The 22,366-nt window shown below is 40.2% G+C and overlaps 1 protein-coding gene across 2 annotated transcripts in view; it reads left to right on the plus strand.

The window, feature by feature from the left end:
• Positions 1-22,366, plus strand: part of GAPVD1 (GTPase activating protein and VPS9 domains 1) — a 3,238,556-nt gene that overhangs the window by 1,056,982 nt on the left and 2,159,208 nt on the right. For both annotated transcript variants that reach the window (XM_044058337.1, XM_044058338.1), the window contains exon 6: positions 16,560-16,752. In XM_044058337.1, coding sequence (XP_043914272.1) covers positions 16,560-16,752 — 193 coding nt within the window. The remainder of the gene's footprint in view (positions 1-16,559; positions 16,753-22,366) is intronic.

Genomic DNA, 22,366 nt, shown 5'->3' on the forward strand with positions numbered 1-22,366 from the left:
TGCACCATTACAGCATGATACATTGTTTGGTAATAAAGCAGAAGAGGTGTTGAAAAAAAATGGAGGATAAAGCAAAATCCATGCAGACAGTCTAGGATTTCTTACAGGTACAGCCACCCAGGGTTAGCATGAACTGGCCTTCTAAAAATTGGTCCCTTTCCAGTGTCAAGACAGGCCACAAAGAGGCAGATACAGGCGTCCCAGAGACAGATCTCAGCCCCAAGGCTCATACAGGCCTAAACAATGGGGTGCTCCTACCTCCAAAAGCGGAGAAGACAAATCACAGCCTTACAGGATCCAAGCACTTTTCTTTTGGCAGCCCCCTTAGGGGGGAAAAATAGCACTTTTTTTTTCATCAAATTGGCAAATGGTTACCCAAGACAAATGTGTCCTGAACATAGTGTCCCAAGGCTACAGGTTCCATTTTCACACTCTACCAAGGTCAAAGGGTATGCCAGACCTGCCACACAATCAATGGGCAGAGGCACAAAAACAAATTACAGCCCTCATGGACATGAGGGCCATTCATCAAGTACCACAACAAGACCAGGGGCAAGGATTTTACTCCAGACTTTTCCTAGTACCCAGAAAAGACAACCTGGAGACCAATACTGGACCTATCTATACTAAATATGTTTCTGGAAGTTCCAAAATTCAAGATGTTGACTCTACAGCAGCTACTGCCCATGCTGGGCAAGAAGGCTTGGCTCTTAACTTTGGACCTAAAAGAGGCATACCTGCATGTCCCAATCAGACAATCTTGCAGAAGATACCTCAGATTCATAGCTGGCTCAATGCAATACCAATTCTTTGCACTGCCCTTTGGCTTATCTACTGCGCCCAGGGTCTTCACAAAATGCCTGGCACCAGTAATTGCGTTTTGCAGACAAAAAGGAATTCAAATATATCCCTATTTGGACGACTGCCTAATTCAAGCAGAGAACAAAGATATTCTTCTATAGCATCTGGCGTTTGTAAAAAGATTACTAATTGGCCTAGGGTACACAGTAAACAAAAATAAATAATCAAACCTAGTGCCCTCTCAAGAGATAATATTCCTGGGTGCAAGCTTAAATACAACTGCCCAGATGGCTTATCTCCCACCAGAAAAACAAAAGCATCTGACTACTTACTTCAAGAAATTGGCAACAAAAAAACACTTATCTGCAAGGAAAATCCTGCAGGCCTTAGGTTTCATGGCATCTTGCATTCCACTAAATCCATATGCCAGACTGCATATGAGGAAACTACAATGGTATCTTAAAAGTGTTTGGACTCAGCATTGCCACAGCCTGGAGACAGTAATTGCACTTATTCCCTGTCTGCAACAGGAGTTTCGATGGTGGGCAGAAGCCTGTCACCACAACAAGGGTCTGCCATTTAGTCTACCTACAGCCAGACAGACACTGACAATGGATGCATCAGATTATGCCTGGGGGGCCCATATGGCAGGAAAATGTATTCAGGGCACATGGCCTGCAAACCAGATGCATCTTCACATCAATCAAAAAGAGATGCTAGCTCTTCAAAATGCCCTGACAGCTTTCAAGGACCTGCTTCATCCAGGACAATTACTGATAAAGACAGACAACACTACAGTCATGTGGTATATAAACAAGCAGGGAGGTACACATTCCTACCCCCTCTGCAGACAAGCAATGACCTTATGGGACACAGCATTGGCTTTTCAAGTTCACCTGCAAGCACAATTCCTGCCAGGAAAAACAAATACTTTGCAGATGAACTAAGCAGAAACCTCATGGATCCCCACAAATGGAAACTGGATCCACAAGTCTTCAGCATGATAATAAGGAAATGGGGATGCCCAGACATAGATCTATTTGCCTCCCCTCACAACTACCAATTGCAGAGATTTTGCACAAGGATTTATCACAAGCAAGCATGGAAAGTGGACGCCCTATCCTTCAGCTGGAAAAAATGTAACCGTATTTGCCTTTCCTCCACTGCCTCTCCTTCCCAGGGTACTCCTAAAGTCAGACAAGAGAAGCAAAAAATGAAACCAATTGCACCAGACTGGCCATGCCAGCACTGGTACCCAGTCCTAAAGAGCTTGTCTCAAGGTCCAGCATGGATATTGCCTCAAACTTCTCACTTGCTGACCCAACAAAACAATCAGATCCTACACAGCCAACTCAGGACCTTAAATTTGGCAGCATGGTGGATAATGTAGCCATTCAGAACACGCCTCTTTCTAAAGCTGTTTTGGATGTTATCTTGGAGGCCAAGAGGTCCAGTACCAGAAAATCTTATGCAGGGAAATGGAAGAGATTCTGTGCTTGGAACAAGGCATTGACACGTGTGTACCAAATATCCCTCAGATTTTACAATACCTAACTGAGATGCTGAACAAAGGCCTTTCTTTCTCTTCAATTAAGATTCATGCCTCTGCCATTTCAGCCCATTACAATGCCGAACCACCTATCTTTTCTCATCCTTTAATAAGGCAGTACCTCAGAGGGGGCCAAAAACATTAGGCTTCCAAGGAGAGCACCAATTCCGGCCTGGGACCTCAATTATGTTTTGGAAAAACTCACACTGCCTCCTTTCGAGCCAGCATCAACAGCAGATATAAAATTCTTATCCTGGAAAATAGCTCTGCTCCTAGCAATAACCTCTGCAAGGCGAGTCTCGGAGTTACAAGCACTCATGGCTGTGGAACCTTTCATCATTTTTCATCCAGACAGGGTTTCTCTGAGGACAAACCCTACATTTATGCCTAAGGTGGTGTCCAGTGTGGCCCTCAACGAAACCATTCACTTGCCTACCTTTTATCCAAATCCACAGAACAAGGGTGAGAAAATTCTGCATTCTTTGGACATACACAGGCAGCTACGCTTCTACTTGGACAGAACTAAAGCTTTCAGAAAGACTGAGCAACTTTTAGTGTCATGCTGCGGGATCACAAGGAAAGGCCATCTCAAAACAGACTATGTCTAAATGGATAGGCCATTGCATCCGTTTCTGCTATTCTCAACATGGCAAATCAGTGCCTAAGGGCATTAGGCCTCATTACACCAGAGCAGCAGCCACTTCAGCAGCCTTCCTCAGAGGAGTACCAACCAAAGGTATCTTAGAGGCTGCAACCTGGAGTTTAGTGCACACCTTCACAAAGCACTACCACTTACCTCTTTACTCTAAGTCCAGAGCAGGCTTTGCCACTGCAGTCCTGCAGGGCCTCATAGCCTCTCCTAATCCTATTTAGCCCATTCACCCATCCTCAGCTTTGGGATTCAACCCAAAAGTAATGCCTGCAACAGTGAAACATGATTAACATAATACAGTTGTGTACCTACCATAAATGTAGATGTTTGAGTGTATTCACTGTTTGCAGTCCAGGTTATCCACCCACCATCCCCCGTTTCTTTGCTGGGTCTATCTACACTTCTCTATCCTATACAACTTATTTGGTGTATTTGCTTGTAGATGAAGGAAATGTTATTTTCGTGCATGCATTTTTATTGGCATATTTTTTCAGCCTACCAGTTTGGGGGCACCTGACATTTGGGGCAAGAAAAACTGAAGAAAATAGCATTGGCTGCATCTTTTATACCCCTGACGCACGTCAGGGAAGAGGCGACAGCAACCGACGCAGGACCTAGACTTTGGAATTCTGGCCGACTGAGGGTAGCCTGCCAGCAGGATAACCCAAGAGTAATGACTGCAACAGTGAATACACTCTAACATCTACATTTATGGTAGGTACACAACTGTACTTTTCCTATATTCACTGAGCATGTTATTTCTACGTATTTACATGTAGAGCATCTGCCATACTTTTTCATCCCCTTATTGGGAACGTAGGGCCATATTTCTTTATTTAATAATGATTTCAAGTTAAAACCCTTTCTAAAAATGATCCTTGGTTCTAGTCCAAGTTTGTTCCTTAAATTACTGTCATTTATCAGAGCCCAATTTTTACTTTATATGTTCCTGAGGTCGATGGCTTCAGTTGAAAAAGTTGTTAGAAAGCTGATTTTATAATCAATTTTCTCAGTAGTTTCACCCCTCCCACTAAGAATAATCCTTGAAATTATTTTCTTCTCAGGTGAAACTAACCATTTATTCAGTAATGGTAAGAAATGTCCTGATTCTCTTTTCCTCCCAACCTCATTAATCTCATCCAGCAAAAAAGAGGGGTAACCTCTCCTAAAAAACATCCCTTTTAAATTATCATACTCGATGTTGAAATCTGAATCCAGAGTTGTCATTCTGGCTGCTCTGACCATCTGGCCTTTTACCCCACCCTTTTTTCTGGTGAAAGGGGTGGTTGCTGATGAAGTGGAGGAAGTCATTTGAATATGTAGGCTTTCAATAAATTTCAGCTTTATACCTATTATTGTTTGTGTCTTTTGATAACCAGGCATCCAAGTATGAGATTGCTTGAGTCTCAAAGTGAAACGTGAAATCCAAAAAATGTGTCATGTTACATAAGACTTGCATGAATTCTGTGGCATCTCCTAAGTCCCTCTCAAATAGTAGAAACATATCGTCCAGGTACCTTGTGTACCAATGGATTCTCTTGCTGTAAATTTCATATTGGAAAAATATCTGTTTTTCCCTGTGGGCCATGACACAATTGGCGAAGGCTCCCCCACAAGGTGAGCCCATCACCACCCCTGTTTTTGGAAGGAACAGATCTCCATCTAAGTAAAAATTATTAGTAAGAATTCACTCCAGTAGGTGTAAAATCAAATCTGTTTCATCCCTCAGTGCTCCCTTACCAAACCGGAATTCCTTTGTCCATTTCATCCCTAGCTCTTGTGGGATGACCATGTAGAGGTCTTTGACATCTATTGTCAAAAAATTATACTCTTGGTTGAATTCTAAATTGTTCATAGATTCTGAAAAACTCCAAGTGTCCTTACATATTTGGACATCTGTCTCAAGATATTTCTTTAATTTCTGGTCCACAAACCTTGCGCAAGCGTATGAGATGGAATTCCTACCATCTATAATAGGTCTAATTGGTGGCTTATGGATACCTTTGTGTATCTTGGGAATTCCAAATAAAATGTGTCTTAGGTGCTGTCATGTCTAAATAGTTAAGTCTTTACATCTATGTAACCTTCAAGGAAAAAATCTTTAATAGAATTTCTAACATTTTGATATACCTTCATTTCATTCAGTGAGAAATGCTCATATGCCTCTTTCTCAAGTGTGGCTCTAATTTTAATCTTGTAATCCTCTTCATACATAAAAACAAGCCCCCTACCTTTCTCAGGTCACATGACTCACCTTTGCCATTCTTGGATTAGGCAAGTCATTAAGCTCTGCTGCTGTTATATTCCTGTTCTTAAAACTCTTCCCCATAGATGTATTCAGTAAAAATCTAATGTCAGCCTTGCATATTTTCTCAAATAAATTAATGGTCGGCTGAAGTGGTGGATTAAAAACACTTGATACTCTGAATTCATGAAGTGTAGATAAAGTATTTCTAAAAAGCAGTTGCAAATTTAGTTTTCGGCAAAAAAGTTTTAAATCGAGCAAACTTCTTGCCAAGTTAGCCCTCATAGAAGGCACAAATGTCAATCCCTTTGATAAAGTCTCGACCAAGGCAGGTTTAATAACAGTCAGTGTAGTTATAAATTATAAAGTCACCTTTTGTGTTTTTGCAGACGCTGACACAGTGAACCAGCTCATCTGTTCCATCCATAATGCCCTGGTCTGCTACCTCCTCCATCATTTTTGCCTCCTGGACCTCTGGTTGTGTCGAATGTTGCTTTGGGCTGAGTATGAAGGCTGATACTGACCCCGACGAAAATCCTGTGGCTCAGATCCACCATTATTTTGATGTGTTCCATTTCTTAGTCAGCTGATGTTCTTCGTGCTTCACTGTTGCAGTCATCACACTTGGGTTATCTGCCTGCAGGTAGCACTCAGTCGGCCCGAATACCAGAGACTTGGTGTTTCTGCATCGGTTGCTGTCACTTCAGTACTGACGTCAGGTCGTCAGGAGTATAAAAACAGGCAGCCGACACCATTACATCAGTCTTTCTTGCCGAGGAGCCCAAAGCAGAAGCAGTTCGCACGAGTGCCAGTTGGCCGCTACCTGAGTTTTCTTTTCCAAATTGAATCATCCTGAAGTCTTCTAAAGCTAAGTACCCTGTTGGGGATCCTTTTTTCTTGCTCTAACCGATGTCCGAAAAAGTTAACAATTGTCTGGCCCATGGAAAGCAAATACCACACCCGAGATTTCCATTCTTACTACGTCACCTGTTTAGGCCCAAACCACGACATACCTCGCTGTCGGTTTTGTGTCTTGTTCAATGGCCAAACTATTTGTCGTCGGGCCCTTATTGTCGCTGAATACTTTCGCTCTTGATCTCTCTATTCTGAAATGGCTTTGGTAAGCCATCCAACTAACAATCTTCCGAAAAAACATTAAGCTAGTCGACAGTTCATCGGTACTCAGTGAGGAGCTTTTGCAGCCCCTGATGCTGACTTCTGTGGATTTACAGGCCACTACCAAGACCCATTCGGAGTCTGGTATGCCGCAAGACTCTTCTTTGACTACAGAACCTGCAGATGTCTCTACCTTGGATGGGTCCGGAGCCGCTTTGCAGGCACTGGCTTCTGAGGAAGTTTTTCGCATTACCGATATTCGACACAAGCCGACGACTTCTTTCGTGTCTTCAGTACTGTCTAAAACTACTGAGTTTCTAAGGCCAAGAATACGAGCTACTCCTAAAAACCCGACGACTCAAACTCAAGCACCTGCTTCCTTGCCACAAAATCAAATGCTTAAAATGGCAGAAGACCTGATTATGCTGATTGGTGAAAGCCAGCCTTCCCCTGCTAAGAGAAAGAGACCTTGTCCCTCCAGAGGATTTTTCTTTTGGTGAAACCCTTCATACTTTAAGAAACCATTTCCACTGGGAATGCCAGGATTATCCTCAGACCAAAAAGCGACTCAGAGAATTTTTAGATTTACCTCAACATAGGCCGTTAGCAATTCCTCCTGTTGTGGATGATGTATTTATGGAATCCAGTCTAACTCCTGATACTTTACCCTCTGCTTCAAGAAAACCAGATGGGCACTACAGAGCCCCTGATTCTCAAATTTCTTTTCAAAAATCCTACTGCTGACTGAGGTAATTTCCTAGGGGCCTAAAGGTATAAAAACAACTACAGCTAAGGATCCCACCCCTTCGGACAGGGATTCCCGAGCTATAGACAGATGGGGTAAAAAAGTATACACCCCTGTGATTCTCACCACTAGGGCATTGAATTGCCAGCTTCACATGCTGAAATACCAGCAGCATATTATGGAACGTATTAAGCAAAAATTATCTACCTTAACAGACTGTGCAGAAAATAATTACAAGAGCTTATGCATTCTGCAAGCCAAGTCAACAAGCATACCTTGTAATGTGGCTTTGATGCCCTAGAAGCTTCTTGAAGGGCAGCATTCACTGGTTCTTTACTGAGAAGGCATGCTTGGCTTAAGGAATAGACCTTGCCAGACCATGTCAAGTCAAAATTACTAGACACTTTTTTTTAACAAGCTCAATCTGTTTGGCACCAAAGCACAAGAGGTTCTACAAAAGATGGAAGAAAAAGCTAAGAGCTAAGTCTGTGCAGACAGTCAAAGAATTTTTGCAAGTGCAGCCTCCAAGATTCAGTAGGCATTGATTGCCCCATGAAACATTGGGCATTTCCAGCACCTTCAAGGCCATCTCAAACTAGACCCAGGGGAAAGAGAGCTCCCAGATTGCAATCTCAGAGTATGCAGAGGTCTAAGCAATGGAGTGCCTCCACTTCTAAAACAGGGAATGCTAAGCCCCACCCAGTTACGGAAAGAATTCACAATGACTTCTCAACTCCAGTCTTCACCTCTGCCCAATTGCTTGTGCCCCTGGGAGGAAGACTTGCCCATCACGTAAAAAACTGGACCTCCATCACCAAAGACCGATGGGTCCGCAACATTGTATCCTAGGGGTACAAATTTTACTTCCACTCACTGCCAACCCCAAAAGGGTTGCCAGACCTTCCCCCAAACTAGTGGACAGAGGCACAAAACCAAATTCAATTCCTGCTCTCCAGAAGGGCAGTTCATCCCGTTCCTGCAGAACAAATAGGTCAAGGGTTTTATTCCAGACTTTTTCTGGTACCCAGAAAAGAGTGCACTTGGCGCCCAATCCTAGATCTTCCTGGTGGTACCAAAATTCAAAATGCTAACCCTTCAGCAGCTTCTTCCTATGCTGTTCAAAGATGCCTGGTTAGCCACCCTAGATCTTAAGCCTATCTGCAAATCCCTATCAGGGACTCGTGCAGAAAATACCTACGCTTCAGGGCAGGATGCATGCATCATCAGTTCTCCGCACTTCCCTTTGGCTTATCCACTGCTCCCAGAGTCTTCACAAAATGCCTGGCTCCAGCCATTCCCTATTGCAGAGAAAGATTCAAATTTACCCGTACTTGGACGATTGCCTGATTCAGGCTGACAGTCAGGAAAAGCTGTTGCAGCACCTGATACTTGTAAAGAACCTTCTAACCTCCCTGGGGTACACTATCAACGAAAATAAATCAAAACTAGTCCCCAGTCAAAAGATTGTATTCCTAGGAGCAAGCTTAGATACAGCATCCCATATGGGATTCCCTTACTCCAGAAAAACAAGCCCATCTGACAGGCTACTTCACTCAAATGGCCACCATACACAGTTATCCGCAAGGAAAATCCTGCAGGCCCTAGGGTTCATGGCCCCTTGCATTCTACTGATTCCATATGTCAGACTGCATATGAGGTAACTTCAGTAGTACTTAGTCTGGTGCCAACAAATTTCAGGATCTGGAAACCATCCTACCTGTCATACCTTGTCTAAGGACAGAGTTTCTTTGGTGGGCAGCAGCATGCAACCACAACAAGGAACTTACCCTTTACTCAACCCCACGCTGCCCAGACCCTAACCACAGACACATCAGACTATGCCTGAAGGGCACATCTGGACAACAAGTGCATTCAGGGCCACTGGAGCCCAAGTCAAATTCATCTGCCCATCAACCAAAAAGAGATGCTAGCTGTTCAGCATGCTCTGACAGCTTTCAAATCCCTACTTTCACCAGGACCCCTGTTAATAAAAACAGACAGCACCGCAGTTATGTGGTACATCAACAAGCAGGGGTGAACCCACTCTGCAGGCTAGCCGTGGCCCTATGGAACATGGCCTTGGACGTGCAGATTCGTCTGCAAGCTCAATTCCTGCAAGGCAAACAAAACTCTCTGGCAGATGACAAGCAGATATATACTAGACCCACACAAGTGTCAATTAGACCCCAGCGCCTTCAGCCTTCAAACCCTGAAATGGGGGACCCTAGAGGTGGACCTTTTTGCCACCCCCTACAATCATTAGCTGAGGAAATTCTGTACCAGGACACCTGGCAGCAGGGCTTGGAAAGTGGCTGCCCTATCCTTCCAGTGGGTAAACCTGTCAATCTATGCATTCCCCCTCTGCCTCTTCTCACAAGAATATTACTCAAGATAAGACAGGACAAACCAAGGGCAATCCTGATTGCCCCGGACTTGCCTTGCCAGCACTGGTACCCACTACTGCACAGCCTGTCACCAGTGCCACCCTGGCACCTATCTCAGATCCCAACCCAGCAGGAGGGACAAGTCCTGCATCCGCAACTGCAAACCCTGCATCTTGCAGCCTGGCTTATTCCTTGAATTCTCCCTCAGTGACCAGCCTAAGTAAGCAGGTGCTAGACATAATTCTTGAAGCCAAAAGACCCAGTACAAGGAAATCCTGTGCTGATAAGTGGAAAAGGTATTGTTCCTGGATTCACTCTAAAGGAGAGGACACAGCACAACCCTCCTTACCTCTAATCCTGGATTACTTAGAAGATCTACTCCACAGAGGCCTATCCTTCTCCTCCATTAAGATCCATGCCTCTGCCATCTTGGCTCATTACAAAACTGAGCCACCTCTCTTCTCTCACCCTCTCATCAAGCAGTTCCTGAGGGGGGCAAACAACCTAAGGCTACCAAGGAGAGCACCCACCCCTGCTTGGGACCTTAACTTTGTACTGGAAAAACTCATGCTACCCCCCCCCCCCTCCTTTGAGCCTGCAATGTCAGCAGAGTTAAAATTCCTCTCTTGGAAAGCAGCCTTGGTTCTGGCCATCACTTCAGCAAGAAGAGTGTCTGAGCTACAAGCACTTATGGCTGCGGAACCCACCATTATTTTTCATGCTGACAGGGTCTCCCTCTGGACTTAACCCTTCCTTTATGCCAAAAGTGGTGTCCAGTGTGGCTCTCGGACAATCTATCCATTTGCCAACCTTCTCCCTAATCCTCAAAATAAAGGGGAAGGGATCCTGCACTCCTTGGACATGCACAGGCAGCTCAGAGTCTACCTGGATAGGACTGCAGCCTTCATGAAATCTGACCAGATGCTAGTCTGTTTTGCATCAGGGGCAGAGGGCAAGGCCATTTCAAAACAAACAGTTTACAAATGGATAGCACACTGTATCCATTTCTGCTGTAAACACCATGGGAAACCAACCCCTCAGGTGGTCACTGCGCATTCCACTAGTGTAACTTCTACCTCTACAGCATTCCTCAGAGGAGTCCCTACCAGGGATATTCTGGAAGCTGCTACCTGGAGTTATGTACACAGCTTCACCAAGCATTACCACCTACCAATCTTTTCCAAATCCAGGGTGGGTTTTGCAACAGCAGTCCTACAGGGCATACTAGCCAGCCCCAACTCTTCTTGACTGCCTCCACCCTTTCTTCAGTTTTGGGAATCAACCTAAGTGTGATGACTGCAACAGTGAAACACAAAGAACATATTACAGTTGTGCACACTTACCATAAATGTAGATGTTCGAGTGTAATCACAGTTGCAGTCCTGGTTTCCCACCCACCAGCCCCATTGTCTCTCTCTCTCTAGCTCTGTCTCCTCTCTGTCTATTACTCACCCCTTACTGGGTTATTGGTATTTACTTTTTTACCGGTGATGTTTTTCCCACCATAACTTTGCTCCCTATTTGGGGGGCTGCTGACATTTGGGTCAAGAAAAACTGATGTAATGGCGTCAGCTGCCTGTTTTTATACCCCTGACAACCTGATGTCAGTACTGAAGCGACAGCAACCGACGTAGAAATACTAAGTCTCTGGTATTCAGTCCGACTGAGGGTTACCTGCAGGCAGATAACCCAAGTCTGATGACTGCAATAGTGAATACACTCAACATCTACATTTATGATGAGTACGCAACTGTACTTTCCAAGTACTACTTCCTCTTGTATTTCGTTATCTGTAGAGCTTTCAGTTATGGTGTTAGACACTAAATTAATATCATTGTTGTTGTTTAAATTGTTTGCTTGCTGAGAAAGGGGTGGAGGTGGGTATGCTATACCCTGTTCATATTCTTTCCTATACCTTTCAAGTTTTTTGATTTTAACGCCTCTTAGTTTATCAGTGGTAGCGTCTATGCTACTGTACATACAGCAAAAATCATACTTTTACCTTAAAAAGTTAACATCCAACTTAATATTCTTTTCCAAGACACCAAGTTCAGTTTTCAAAACATCCATTTGTGTCGAGTAGTGTTTTTAATCAGGATTTCTAAGAACTCAATTCCCTGGCGATCAAACAGTCTCAATAAATCTAAATGAAAGGGTGAGTTCAGGATTAGACCAGTAGGATATCGCCACTGTCTTAAGACCTCATGGAATGTGCTCTCTTTGAATGCATTCCCTGAGGTAAGCGACTTTGAGTTGAAGCTTTTTATACTTTATCAGATTTGAATCAAAGTCTTTTAAATTAGAAATTGTGAGATTTTCCCTTAACTCAGAAGCTGTAGTTTGGTTAAGCACTGTCCCATCAGCTTGCAGATTGGAAAATGTAGAATTAGCATTAAGCCAGTCATTTAGGAGAGGGATACTACCAGGAACATTATGTCCAAGATTATTACTGCTAGCCATGCCATTAACTGTTCCAGATGAAACCTCTTATACATTTTGAGAGTTTATAAGGGGTCTAGAAGAAACAGTAGTAAGAGATAAGTTACCTTGACTAATACTGTTTTCCTGGCTTAGGGTGCTTGTACTTGAGAGATGGCCACTGCCAGAAGAAAAAGAATGGACTTCATTCGAAGTAATTCTTTTGGCCAAGTCATGTTGGTTAACTGCTGAATTAGTTGATAACATCCCAATGGAGTTCCTGTCCTCCACAGAGGCATTGTTTTGGGAGAACAGTGAAGGAAAGTTAGCATTTTCTTCAGGTTCCATGACACACAAACAGCTTAGAAAAATGAATACCACCAAGAGTTGAATAAAATACCCGAAATAAATGCCAGCTCAAAACCACAATTTATTGTTATTGCTTTCGTTTGCTCACAATGAAGGAACTTCAAACATCAAAGCACAGTACTGAACAATTTAAATAGTTAATTATGACATCATGACTTTTCCCAAGCACAAATACAACCCCTAAAAACCATTAAATATATACATGAGAATGCATGTATTAAAATGTGTGTGTGTGTGTGTGTGTGTGTGTGTGTGTGTATATATATATATATATATATATATATATATATATATATATATATATATGTGTGTGTGCATTAAAATTCACATACTGAAAAAATAAAAAAATAAACATTTATATCACGGTCAATATTTTTATCTGGTTAAAGATTTTAATTTTAAGACACATTTTTAAAGAGCAAGTATCATTTAAGTCAGGGAAGGAAAAAGCATTAGTCTTCAATTGCCAAAATAACTCCCTCTCCTCAAGTCTTAATGACCGTGGTCCCCCCCCCCCCCCCCCCCCAGGGCTAACTTCTACTTTTTCACCACTAGTGTAGTGAAAGCAGTGATCAGCTTGTAAATGTGTCAAAAAATTTAATTTGCAACTGCTTTTTTGGAAATACTTTGTCTACACTTCCTGAATTCAGAGTATCTAGTGTTTTTAATCCCCCACTTCAGGCGACCATTAATTTATTTGAGAAAATATGCGAGGCTGACATTAGATTTTTACTGAATACATCTATGGGGAAGAGTTTTAAGAACAGGAATATTAACAGCAGCTGAGCCTAATGACTTGCTTGATCTGAGAATGGCAGGTGTTAGAGTCGTGCGACCTGACAGAGGTGGGGGGGGGGCTTGTTTTTATGTATGAAGAGGATTGCAAGATTAAAATTAGAGCCACACTTAAGAATGAGGCATATGAGCATGTCTCACTGAATGAAATGAACAAGGCATATCAAAATGTTAGAAATTCTATTAATGATTTGTTCCTTGAAGGTTACATAGATTTAAACACACTTAAGTATTTGGACATGACGGCACCTGTTACACCCATTTTATTTGAAATTCCCAAGATACACAAAGGTATCCATAAGCCACCATTTAGGCCTATTATAGATGGTTGGAATTCCATCTCATACGCTTGTGCAATGTTTGTGGACCATACATTAAACAAATATCTTGAGACAGAGGCCCAAATATGTAAGGACTCTTAGAATCTATGAACAGTTTAGAATTCAACCAAGAGTATAATTTTTTGACATTAGATGTCAAGGATCTGTACACCGTCATCCCACAAGAGCTAGGGATGGAATGTACATGGGAATTCATATTGGGTAAGGGAACACTGGGGGATGAAATAGATTTGATTTTCACCTATTGGAGTTAATTCTTACTAATAATTATTTCCACTTTGATGGAGATCTGTTCCTTCAAAAAACAGGGGTGGCGATGGGCTCACCTTGTGGGGGAGCCTTCACCAATTGTGTCATGGCCCGTTGGGAAAAACAAAAATTTTTCCAACTTGAAATTTATAGTAAGAGAGTTCATTGGTACACCATGTACCTGGACGATATGTTTCTACTATTTGAGTGGGACTTGGGAGATGTCACAGAATTCATGCAAGTCTTATGTAACATGACACATTTTTTTGGATTTCACGTTTCACTTTGAAACTTGAGCAATCCCATATTTGGATGTCTGGTTATCAAAAGACACAAACAGTAGTAGGTATATAGCTAAAATTTATCGGCAACCTACATATACAAATGACTTCCTCCACTTCAGCAACAACCACCCCTTTCACCAGAAAAAAGGCTGTGGTAAATGGCCAGATGGTCAGAGCAACCAGAATGACAACTCTGGATTCAGATTTCAACATAGGGTGTGATAATTTAAAAGGGCTTTATTTAGGAGAGGTTACCCCTCTTTTTTGCTGGATGAGATCATTGAGGTTGGGAGGAAAAGAGAATCAGGACATTTCTTACCCATATTGAATAAAAGGGTTAGTTCCATCTGAGGAGAGAATAATTTCAAGGATTATTCTTAGTGGGAGGGGTGAAACTACTGAGAAAATTGATTATAAAATCAGCTTTCTAACTTTTTCAACTGATGCCATCGACCTCAGGAAATATTAAGTAAAAATTGGGCCGTGATAAATAATGACAGTAATTTAAGGAACAAACTTGGACTAGAACCAAGGATCATTTATAGAAAGGGTTTTAACTTGAAATCATTATTAAAAATGCCAAATCCAAGCAACAAAACTAGGAAAATATGCACAGAAAGGCAACAACAGAACTGCACACCATGTACTTAATAAAATAAATAAGAGATTTATTGAGTGCGCTTTCATCAAGACGACTTCAGAATAACAATTAAATCAATGAAATTTCCTTTTTAAAAACACATTCAGCATTTCATAGGTTGAATAAATCACACGACATCATTTCCCCTAAGAAATAAACATTTGTGATACCAGTTCACACTACATCAAGGTCAAAACACCTGGTGTTCATAAGTACAATGTCCCTGAAAAAAATGTTATATAAGTAAAAAAAAAAAAATCAATTCGTATAAAAGTAGTGACATTTACATAGGTCAACCACTGATAAATATTAAATAAAATAAATTGATTTTAACTTTAACAAAGAGCCAAGAGACAATCTATCATTAAGGCCTGGTGCAATACAAGTGTTTGTTCTGATCTGCCATTTGAGTTCAAGAAACACAAGATATACATCTGAAGGGCCCCCTCTAGAACCCAGGTCTACATGGTCAATGACCCCAAATTTAAATGAATGAGTAAGGAAACTTCTTAATATGTTTGAAGAGGGCATTGCCCTCCTTTTTCTGTCTTATATCATAAAGACGTTGGTAGATTTTGTTTTAGAGCTGTAATAGTTTTTCCTATGTAGAAATTGTCACAGAAATCACAGACTGCAAGATACACCACACCTTTAGAAAGACAATAATATTTTTTCTTAAGCCAAATGGTCCCACAACCTTTACCTACTAGTTAAGATCCTTCCATGATATAAGAACACTGACCGCATCTACCACATTTATTACCAGCTGTGTCCAAAATTTCCATTTTCTTCCCCTCAATTAGTCCCTTCAAGGACATGTCCCTTTTATAAACAACAACAAGCTTGAAGTTTCAAAACTTTGAACTGCAAATGGTCGAGATCATAAGATTGAAATTTTGAAGTTTTGAAATTATAATAAAAGTAAAAACCAAACATTTTTTTGTACGTTTTTTTCAGGGGGGGCACGTCCCCCTGCACCCCCCACACCCCCTGCTAAGTAAATATACCAATTCCAAGATTGCACTACAGTGAGGAAAATTGTAAATTTCCCATTCTGTGCTGTACGGCAGTCTCCGTTCAAAATGTTTGAAGTTCCAAAACTTCGATTTTTTGAGCTCGACCATTTGCAGTTCGAAAGTTTATGTATTATATCTGTATATATAAACACACACACACACACACACACCCCGTACCTCTCAACCTCTTAAAGCAGGAAATCTGTACAAAGCCACAAATAGTGGGGGGAACAAAGGCCCAAAAATCGGGGTGCTTTTTAAATACTGTTCTTAGAAACTTGATAAATTAACAAGTTTTGTATTAGCATGGATTTTCTGAGGGACACGAAGTCTGAAACTCAAATGTCTGCCTTTATTTTCTGACTTCAGTCCTCAATGATTCACCAGTGATTTGCCAGTAAACCACAATTTTATGAGAAACAGGTAAAAAATATGAGGCAAAAATATGGACAGTTGAGAGGTATAACACACGCACACACACACTTCTGTATGTATAGATACACAGATTACTATGTTTGTATGGCTATGACTGCGCCAGTGGCAGTTTTGGTATGTTGAAGGTGGCCTAAAGCTTTGCAAGCTAGTTATTGGTCATATAGGCAAGATCTAATCCATAAAGCATAGGCTACTGCAACAGTGCTCTTTTATAATATCTGCTATTATGGTAAGTTTACTTAGACAAGTATACTTTCTGTTCAAAGTGTTCTAGTTTTCATAAATGGAAAACGTGATAACATTTTACAGTTATTCACTCCATCGATGAGCAGCCTATTTGTCGGAGTGAATGACACACTGTGAATGATAGTAATCTTAAACATAAATAAGTTACTGTAGTGGTATAGTGTTTACAAAGGCATGCTTATTTATTCTTGTGCTTGGGATTAAATCCTTAACATGGGTCTTTAAAATGGTAATTTCATTGCTTATTGTTAATAGTAACAACTTAACTTTGCAGATTGGCTACATGCGGACTGCAGTATTGGGGGGTCTTCTCCCAGAGGAAGATAGAATGGCTCTTGAGAATCTTTTGTTAAGCATACCCCAAATCAAGGGAGAGCATGGCAACTGCGTTGATGTGACTTCTACAAATTCTGTTCAGTTGTCTCCAGCTTCTTCTGCAGCAAACAAGAAAAACCGACAAGCAGTAGGTAAGTATGACTGGCTATGATAGTTTTTTCATGCAGAAAAATACTTTTAGTACACAGTGGACTAAATCTGAGGGTACCCAGTTTACTTTTTCGAATTTTTTTATCTTTAATCAGTGTATATAGTACAACAGTACAAGCTGACTAATCTAAGATTTTCTGTCAGTTGTGTGGAATTCCTTGACATAATATGTAGCATTATACTGGCATTTGGAGTTTTCCTGATGTTTGGCTGCAGCTGGATAGCATAGTCATTGGTACTGCAGACTGTTTTACTGAGCCATGGACACACTTTTTCTCAGAGAAAACGTGCACTACCCCCCCCCCCCCCGATTTTGTAGTTTTAGTAGTGTAATATGTGCTTTATCGGGAAACGCAGACTGGTTAACTGACCCTTTTCAGCCACAGCCTGTGCTCAGAGATGAGCACAGTTACAGAATGAAGCAAAAACAAGCAAGGCCAAGAAGCATTACGTAAAACATGTAGAGTCATTACTTACATAGAGTATGTACAGCCAAAACAGAAGTCTTTTGATAGAGCCACTAGTACATCATATTGCAAACTCTGGAGTGCACGAAATGTGAAAGTGATATGTTCGTTGAGGAAAAATACAATTGTAATTGTCCAAATAATAATTAAAATATTTTTCAAACACTGACCTTTCCTGTATACAATAGTAGGTTTTATGGACTGGAGGTCATTAACAAAAGAGAAAAGGGTCATTTTAAGTCCACATTGTCTCAAAATGAGGATGATTTGGGTGGTACACATGGAATTGATTCTCCTGAGAATTGGTCAATTCGAATTTGGGGCCAAATGAAATTCCTGGGGTACATAATGTGACGAGACAACTTCCAGTCCGCTTTATTACACCCTACAATACAGACAGCAGACAGATGGTTGATATTCTACAAAAAATTGGATAATCTTGACATTTATCTCTTGACCATCTCTAAATTCTGCCCTTTCTGCCTTGCCTCATGTGTTGGGGACATCCACAACTATGAGCAGTATAGAGGTATCAAGCACCTGTTAAATTGCATGAAAGTTCTGGAAAGGGTGATGGATAAATGGATACGCAGAGTAGTAGAAAGTGAGAGGGATAATGAGCAGTTAAGATTCAGATCAGGATGCAGCACAAGTGACTCAGTGTTTGCAGTGAGACAGGTAGTTGAGAAGAAGGTAGAGATGAGGAAAGAGTCCAACTGGGCATTCCTAAACTTGGAGAAAGCATACGGCAAGATCCCAAGAAAGTTTATTTAGCAGTACTGTAGTGGTTTGAAGCCCAGGAAACAGAGTTAGTGCAGGTATGTACAAGGACCCAATGACTTAAGTATGAACAGTGTTCAGTCTCAGAAGGGTTCCCAGTGGGAGAGTGGGTATACATCAGGATTCAGCTCTGAGCCCACTGCTGTTCATACTGGTGGTAAACTACATTAGCAAACAGGTCAGAGGGGACAGATCAACAAAGTTGCTATTTGCAGACAATGTGACATTACGGACATACTCTGAGCAAGAACTTCAACAAAGGATAGAGGAATGGAATGCAAAACTGAAGGCACATGGGATGAATGTAAGTACAGATAAGACGGTGGTAATGGCAGCAAATTGGGGAAAGAAGAGAAGATAGTGGAACCGGTTAATAGCTTCACTTATCTTGGTGGGGTGGTTGAGGAGATGGGAAGTCTGAATCAAGAGGTCAAACCTAGAACTGGAGGGGCTGTAGCCAACTGGTATAGAGGGTCAGGTGTAGTGTATGACAGAAGAATGGCAAAGACACTGAAAAGTAAGGTGTACAAAATAGTGGTGTGACCAGTACTACTGTATAGTACAGAAACTTGGGTAGTAAAGGCAGAGCAGATGAGGAAGCTAGAGGTGATGGAAATAAAGACCCTGAAGCGGGGTGATAGGATGCACACTGTGGGGCAAATGAAAAAAATTAGGACTCAAGAGGAGAAGCCAAAGTAACTCCAGTTGCAGAAAAGATCGAAGAGAACAGATTACTGTGGTTTAGGCACATGGGCCGAAGACAGTTTGGCGAAAAAGATTTGGGACAGACAGGAAGAAGTTAAGACAGCAAGCAAAGAGGTGGATAGATTGTGTGATAGAAGATCTCTGACAGGATGAGTGTCGAAGAAGGCAGGAGTGTAGCATTGAATCGAGAGTGATGGCAACAGTTAACATGACACCCTGACCCCATGTAGAAAATGGGGAAAAAGCGTTTTGGTGATGATGCCTTTCCTCGTGTAACAGTTCTTAACAGGGGTTTTACATACCTGCCCACCTAGAAGACAGTTAGCTCTTTCTTGGGATCTTAATTTTTTTACTTGAGAAACCTGCCCTTTTTAACTTGCTCACAAGCCTGATTTGAAGTTCTTGTCTTGGAACACAGTGTTACTCATTGCTCTGGCTACAGCAGTGAGAATATCTCAGTTACAAGCTCTTGTGGTGATTCAGCCGTATCTTTGTGAAAGATGAGATTTTTTTTTGTTTTTAAACACATTTACTAAATTATCACTTAAGACATAGGCACACATTCATTAATAAAAAAATCATATTATATTGTTTTATGTTGATGCATTATACATTGCATGTATGTTTTCTTTGGTCATTCACTCCAGTGTTAAAAAAAAATTGCTAATTTCTTGCCTTCCCTTAAACCTCACTCCTCCTCCCGAACATTATTTTGCATGTATTGTTTCCAGAAAATTCTAGTAATTTCTTCCCCCCCCCCAACAACTTTTTATTTGTTTACATTAATAAAAAATAATCAAAGCATTTACCACATGAAAGAAAACAGAATAATCCACTATTTACAACTATATACAGTCATCCATGACAATATTCAGTATAAATTATAAACACCATTAATATTTATCTAATAAAACTTGCAGTTTCTGCCAGGCTAATCATTTACGAGTTATATTAGATGTTCTGATAAAATTGGTTTGCATTTCTTTTTTGCATACACACTTAGCTAATGTTATAAAATTACTAAATAAGAGTTCTTGATTATTCTTCCAGTTCATTGTTGTTATTTTTCTAGCAATGGCAGGAACTGACCAAAGAAGAGGTATCTAATGTTTAGGGATTGCATTTGGGATAGGAGCATTAAATAATAGCAAGGAGTCAGTAATTTGACAATTATCTGACTACAGAGCCCTTACAAAATATCTAAAATCATTTCAAAATTGTAAAAGAACTCTACACTCTATAAACATATGAACCCAGTTAGCCTCCAACGTTTCACCACATCTGCAGCATTTCATTACACTTATTACACTTTGAAATGATAGCAAATGTATAATCCGTAAAAAAGCTACTATGAAGAAATTTCCAAGCAAACAACAGTAAAGAGAAGATGTGGTGCTATTCAAAGACTTTGATAACTGTTTCCTATTATCTGCTGATAGGGGTTCTTTATTAACCGTTGTAGAATAATCCCAAAAGGCTAAATCAGCAGATAAAAATTCATCATGTAAGATTTTGTGTATAGGAGATGATCAATTTATGTTCAGTGTCCACCGAGTTGCTGCAGATAAGAGTTATAACACTCTTGGTGTAGTCCGTTTCTGAATTTATTGATATTCTCACTTTGCACACTCAATGAACTGTCGTAAAGATTGTAAGGATAACCAGTTGTCTTGTTTAACATTGTATCTAGCTAAAAGAAAATTTGCTGATTGAATTTTGTTATCTAGAAATTGATATCAAAATTTCAAGTTATTGTCTGAGATTCAACATTTTACTAATATTGAAAGACTCTAAACAGTCTGGAGTGTAAGCAGTGGGAATTATAAGAAAAATAATTGTTTAACACTATAATTACTTTCTATTATACTTATAAAGGTACTGAAGATTTGATTTATACCATAGGTGAAATGGTTAAATTTCTTATATATACAGTAGTCTTATAGTACCCAGTGAACTTTACTAATGCCTAACAAAGAGTTTGTGTTTCAAAACTACTGCTAGAAATTATATGGATTTCATGTAACTATTTTCAGCATGAAGCGTAGGTAGAGATTAGCCAGTGTTGTATTATGTTGATAGCAGATTTTGAATACAGTTCAGTGTTAGGAAATCCAACTCTGTTACTATCCCAACCTCTTACATGCCATTTATAAGCTATCCTTGGTTTTAGAGGAAACCAAAGAAACTTGAGCAATAGGACATTTATTTGCTTGAATAAGTTTTTTTTTTTGGGGGGGGGGGGGTTGAGGTTAAAATTAGGGATTGCTGGTAGAATACATTTTTGGTAACGTAACCATTTTCATCAATGTGAGTTTATCTTCCATGGTGAAAAACATTTTATTCCAGTTATTACTTAAATTAGTGATTGTGTTTAATAAATTGGTATAATCTAAAAGAACAGTCTCTTTCCAGGTGGATTTTATACTAATTCCTAAGTATTGTATTGTTTTATTTTCCCACTTAAAGTTTTTATAATCTTGCAAATTTCTATTAAATTTCTTATTAATTTATAGTGTTTCAGTTTTGTTTTGATTAAATTTTAGACCTGAAATTAAAAAAAAATTATTATGTGATATTGTGTAAAGAAGAATTTGTCTCTACTTGTTAAAAGAATTAGTCTGCAGACAGCTGGATTTTTGGTCAGTATTCACTGTTTAAAGAAAATCCTTTTAATATTATTTCTTATACAAGTAGCCAAAGGTTCAGTTGACATTCATGCTTTTTAAAATTTTAAAAGATGACGATAAACATGACCCAATGTTAATATATGCTTGAGAATCATTATATAATTGTATTATTAAGTTAGCAAAATATGGGGAAAAATTATATCCTGCATAAGTTTATGTAGTCTTCTCTTGTTAAGATATTATTATTATTTATTTTATTTTAACCTTCTAGATTTTAGCACTGGCTTCAGTGGAACACTAACATTCAAACCAAACCTCTATGTGCTCCTAAATGCAAATTCCATTTTATTTTCGTATTTTCAGTAGTGTTGACTATGTCCCCCATCCTATTGCTGACATTCTGAATGTGTAAAACCTGAAATAAAAATATATGGTCCATCCCCCTTATCCAATGTATGCTTAGCCAAGGCACTATACAGTTGCCCTTTTCTAGTGCAGTAAAGGTGATCCCTTATCCGTTCCCTAATGTCACGGTTAGTTTTGCCAACATAGAAATGGAAACATGTTGTGTAGTGAACTACATACACTACATTCTTAGTATTGCAATCAGCAGAAATCCTTAGCTCTCATAGACGCCCTGTTTCAGGGTGCTTGAAAAACCTTGATTCATCTATATAAATGCACTGTGCACAATTTCCACATCTATGGGTACCATTCACTGTGCTATCTATCAGGGTAGGTATCCTTGGATAGAAAAGCTGCTGTTTCAGATTTTTCTTATTTCTAAATGCAAAATGTGGTTGTCCACCCACTATGTTGGTAGTATCCTCCTATACTAACAAAATATGCCACACACACAAGCAGTTACTAAATGGGCAACATGAGTATATGTATTTATTCATTGACTTTTTATGTATTTTATTTATATTCATCCACGTGTTCTTGTTTTCACATTTTGTGCATGTGGTTTTTAAACAGTGTTTTTCTGACTTCAGCAATTAACTAAGGGCAAAATG

The sequence above is a fragment of the Protopterus annectens genome, chromosome 16.part0, assembly GCF_019279795.1.
Source record: "Protopterus annectens isolate FY-2018-M chromosome 16.part0, PAN1.0, whole genome shotgun sequence".
NCBI lineage: Eukaryota > Metazoa > Chordata > Ceratodontiformes > Protopteridae > Protopterus > Protopterus annectens.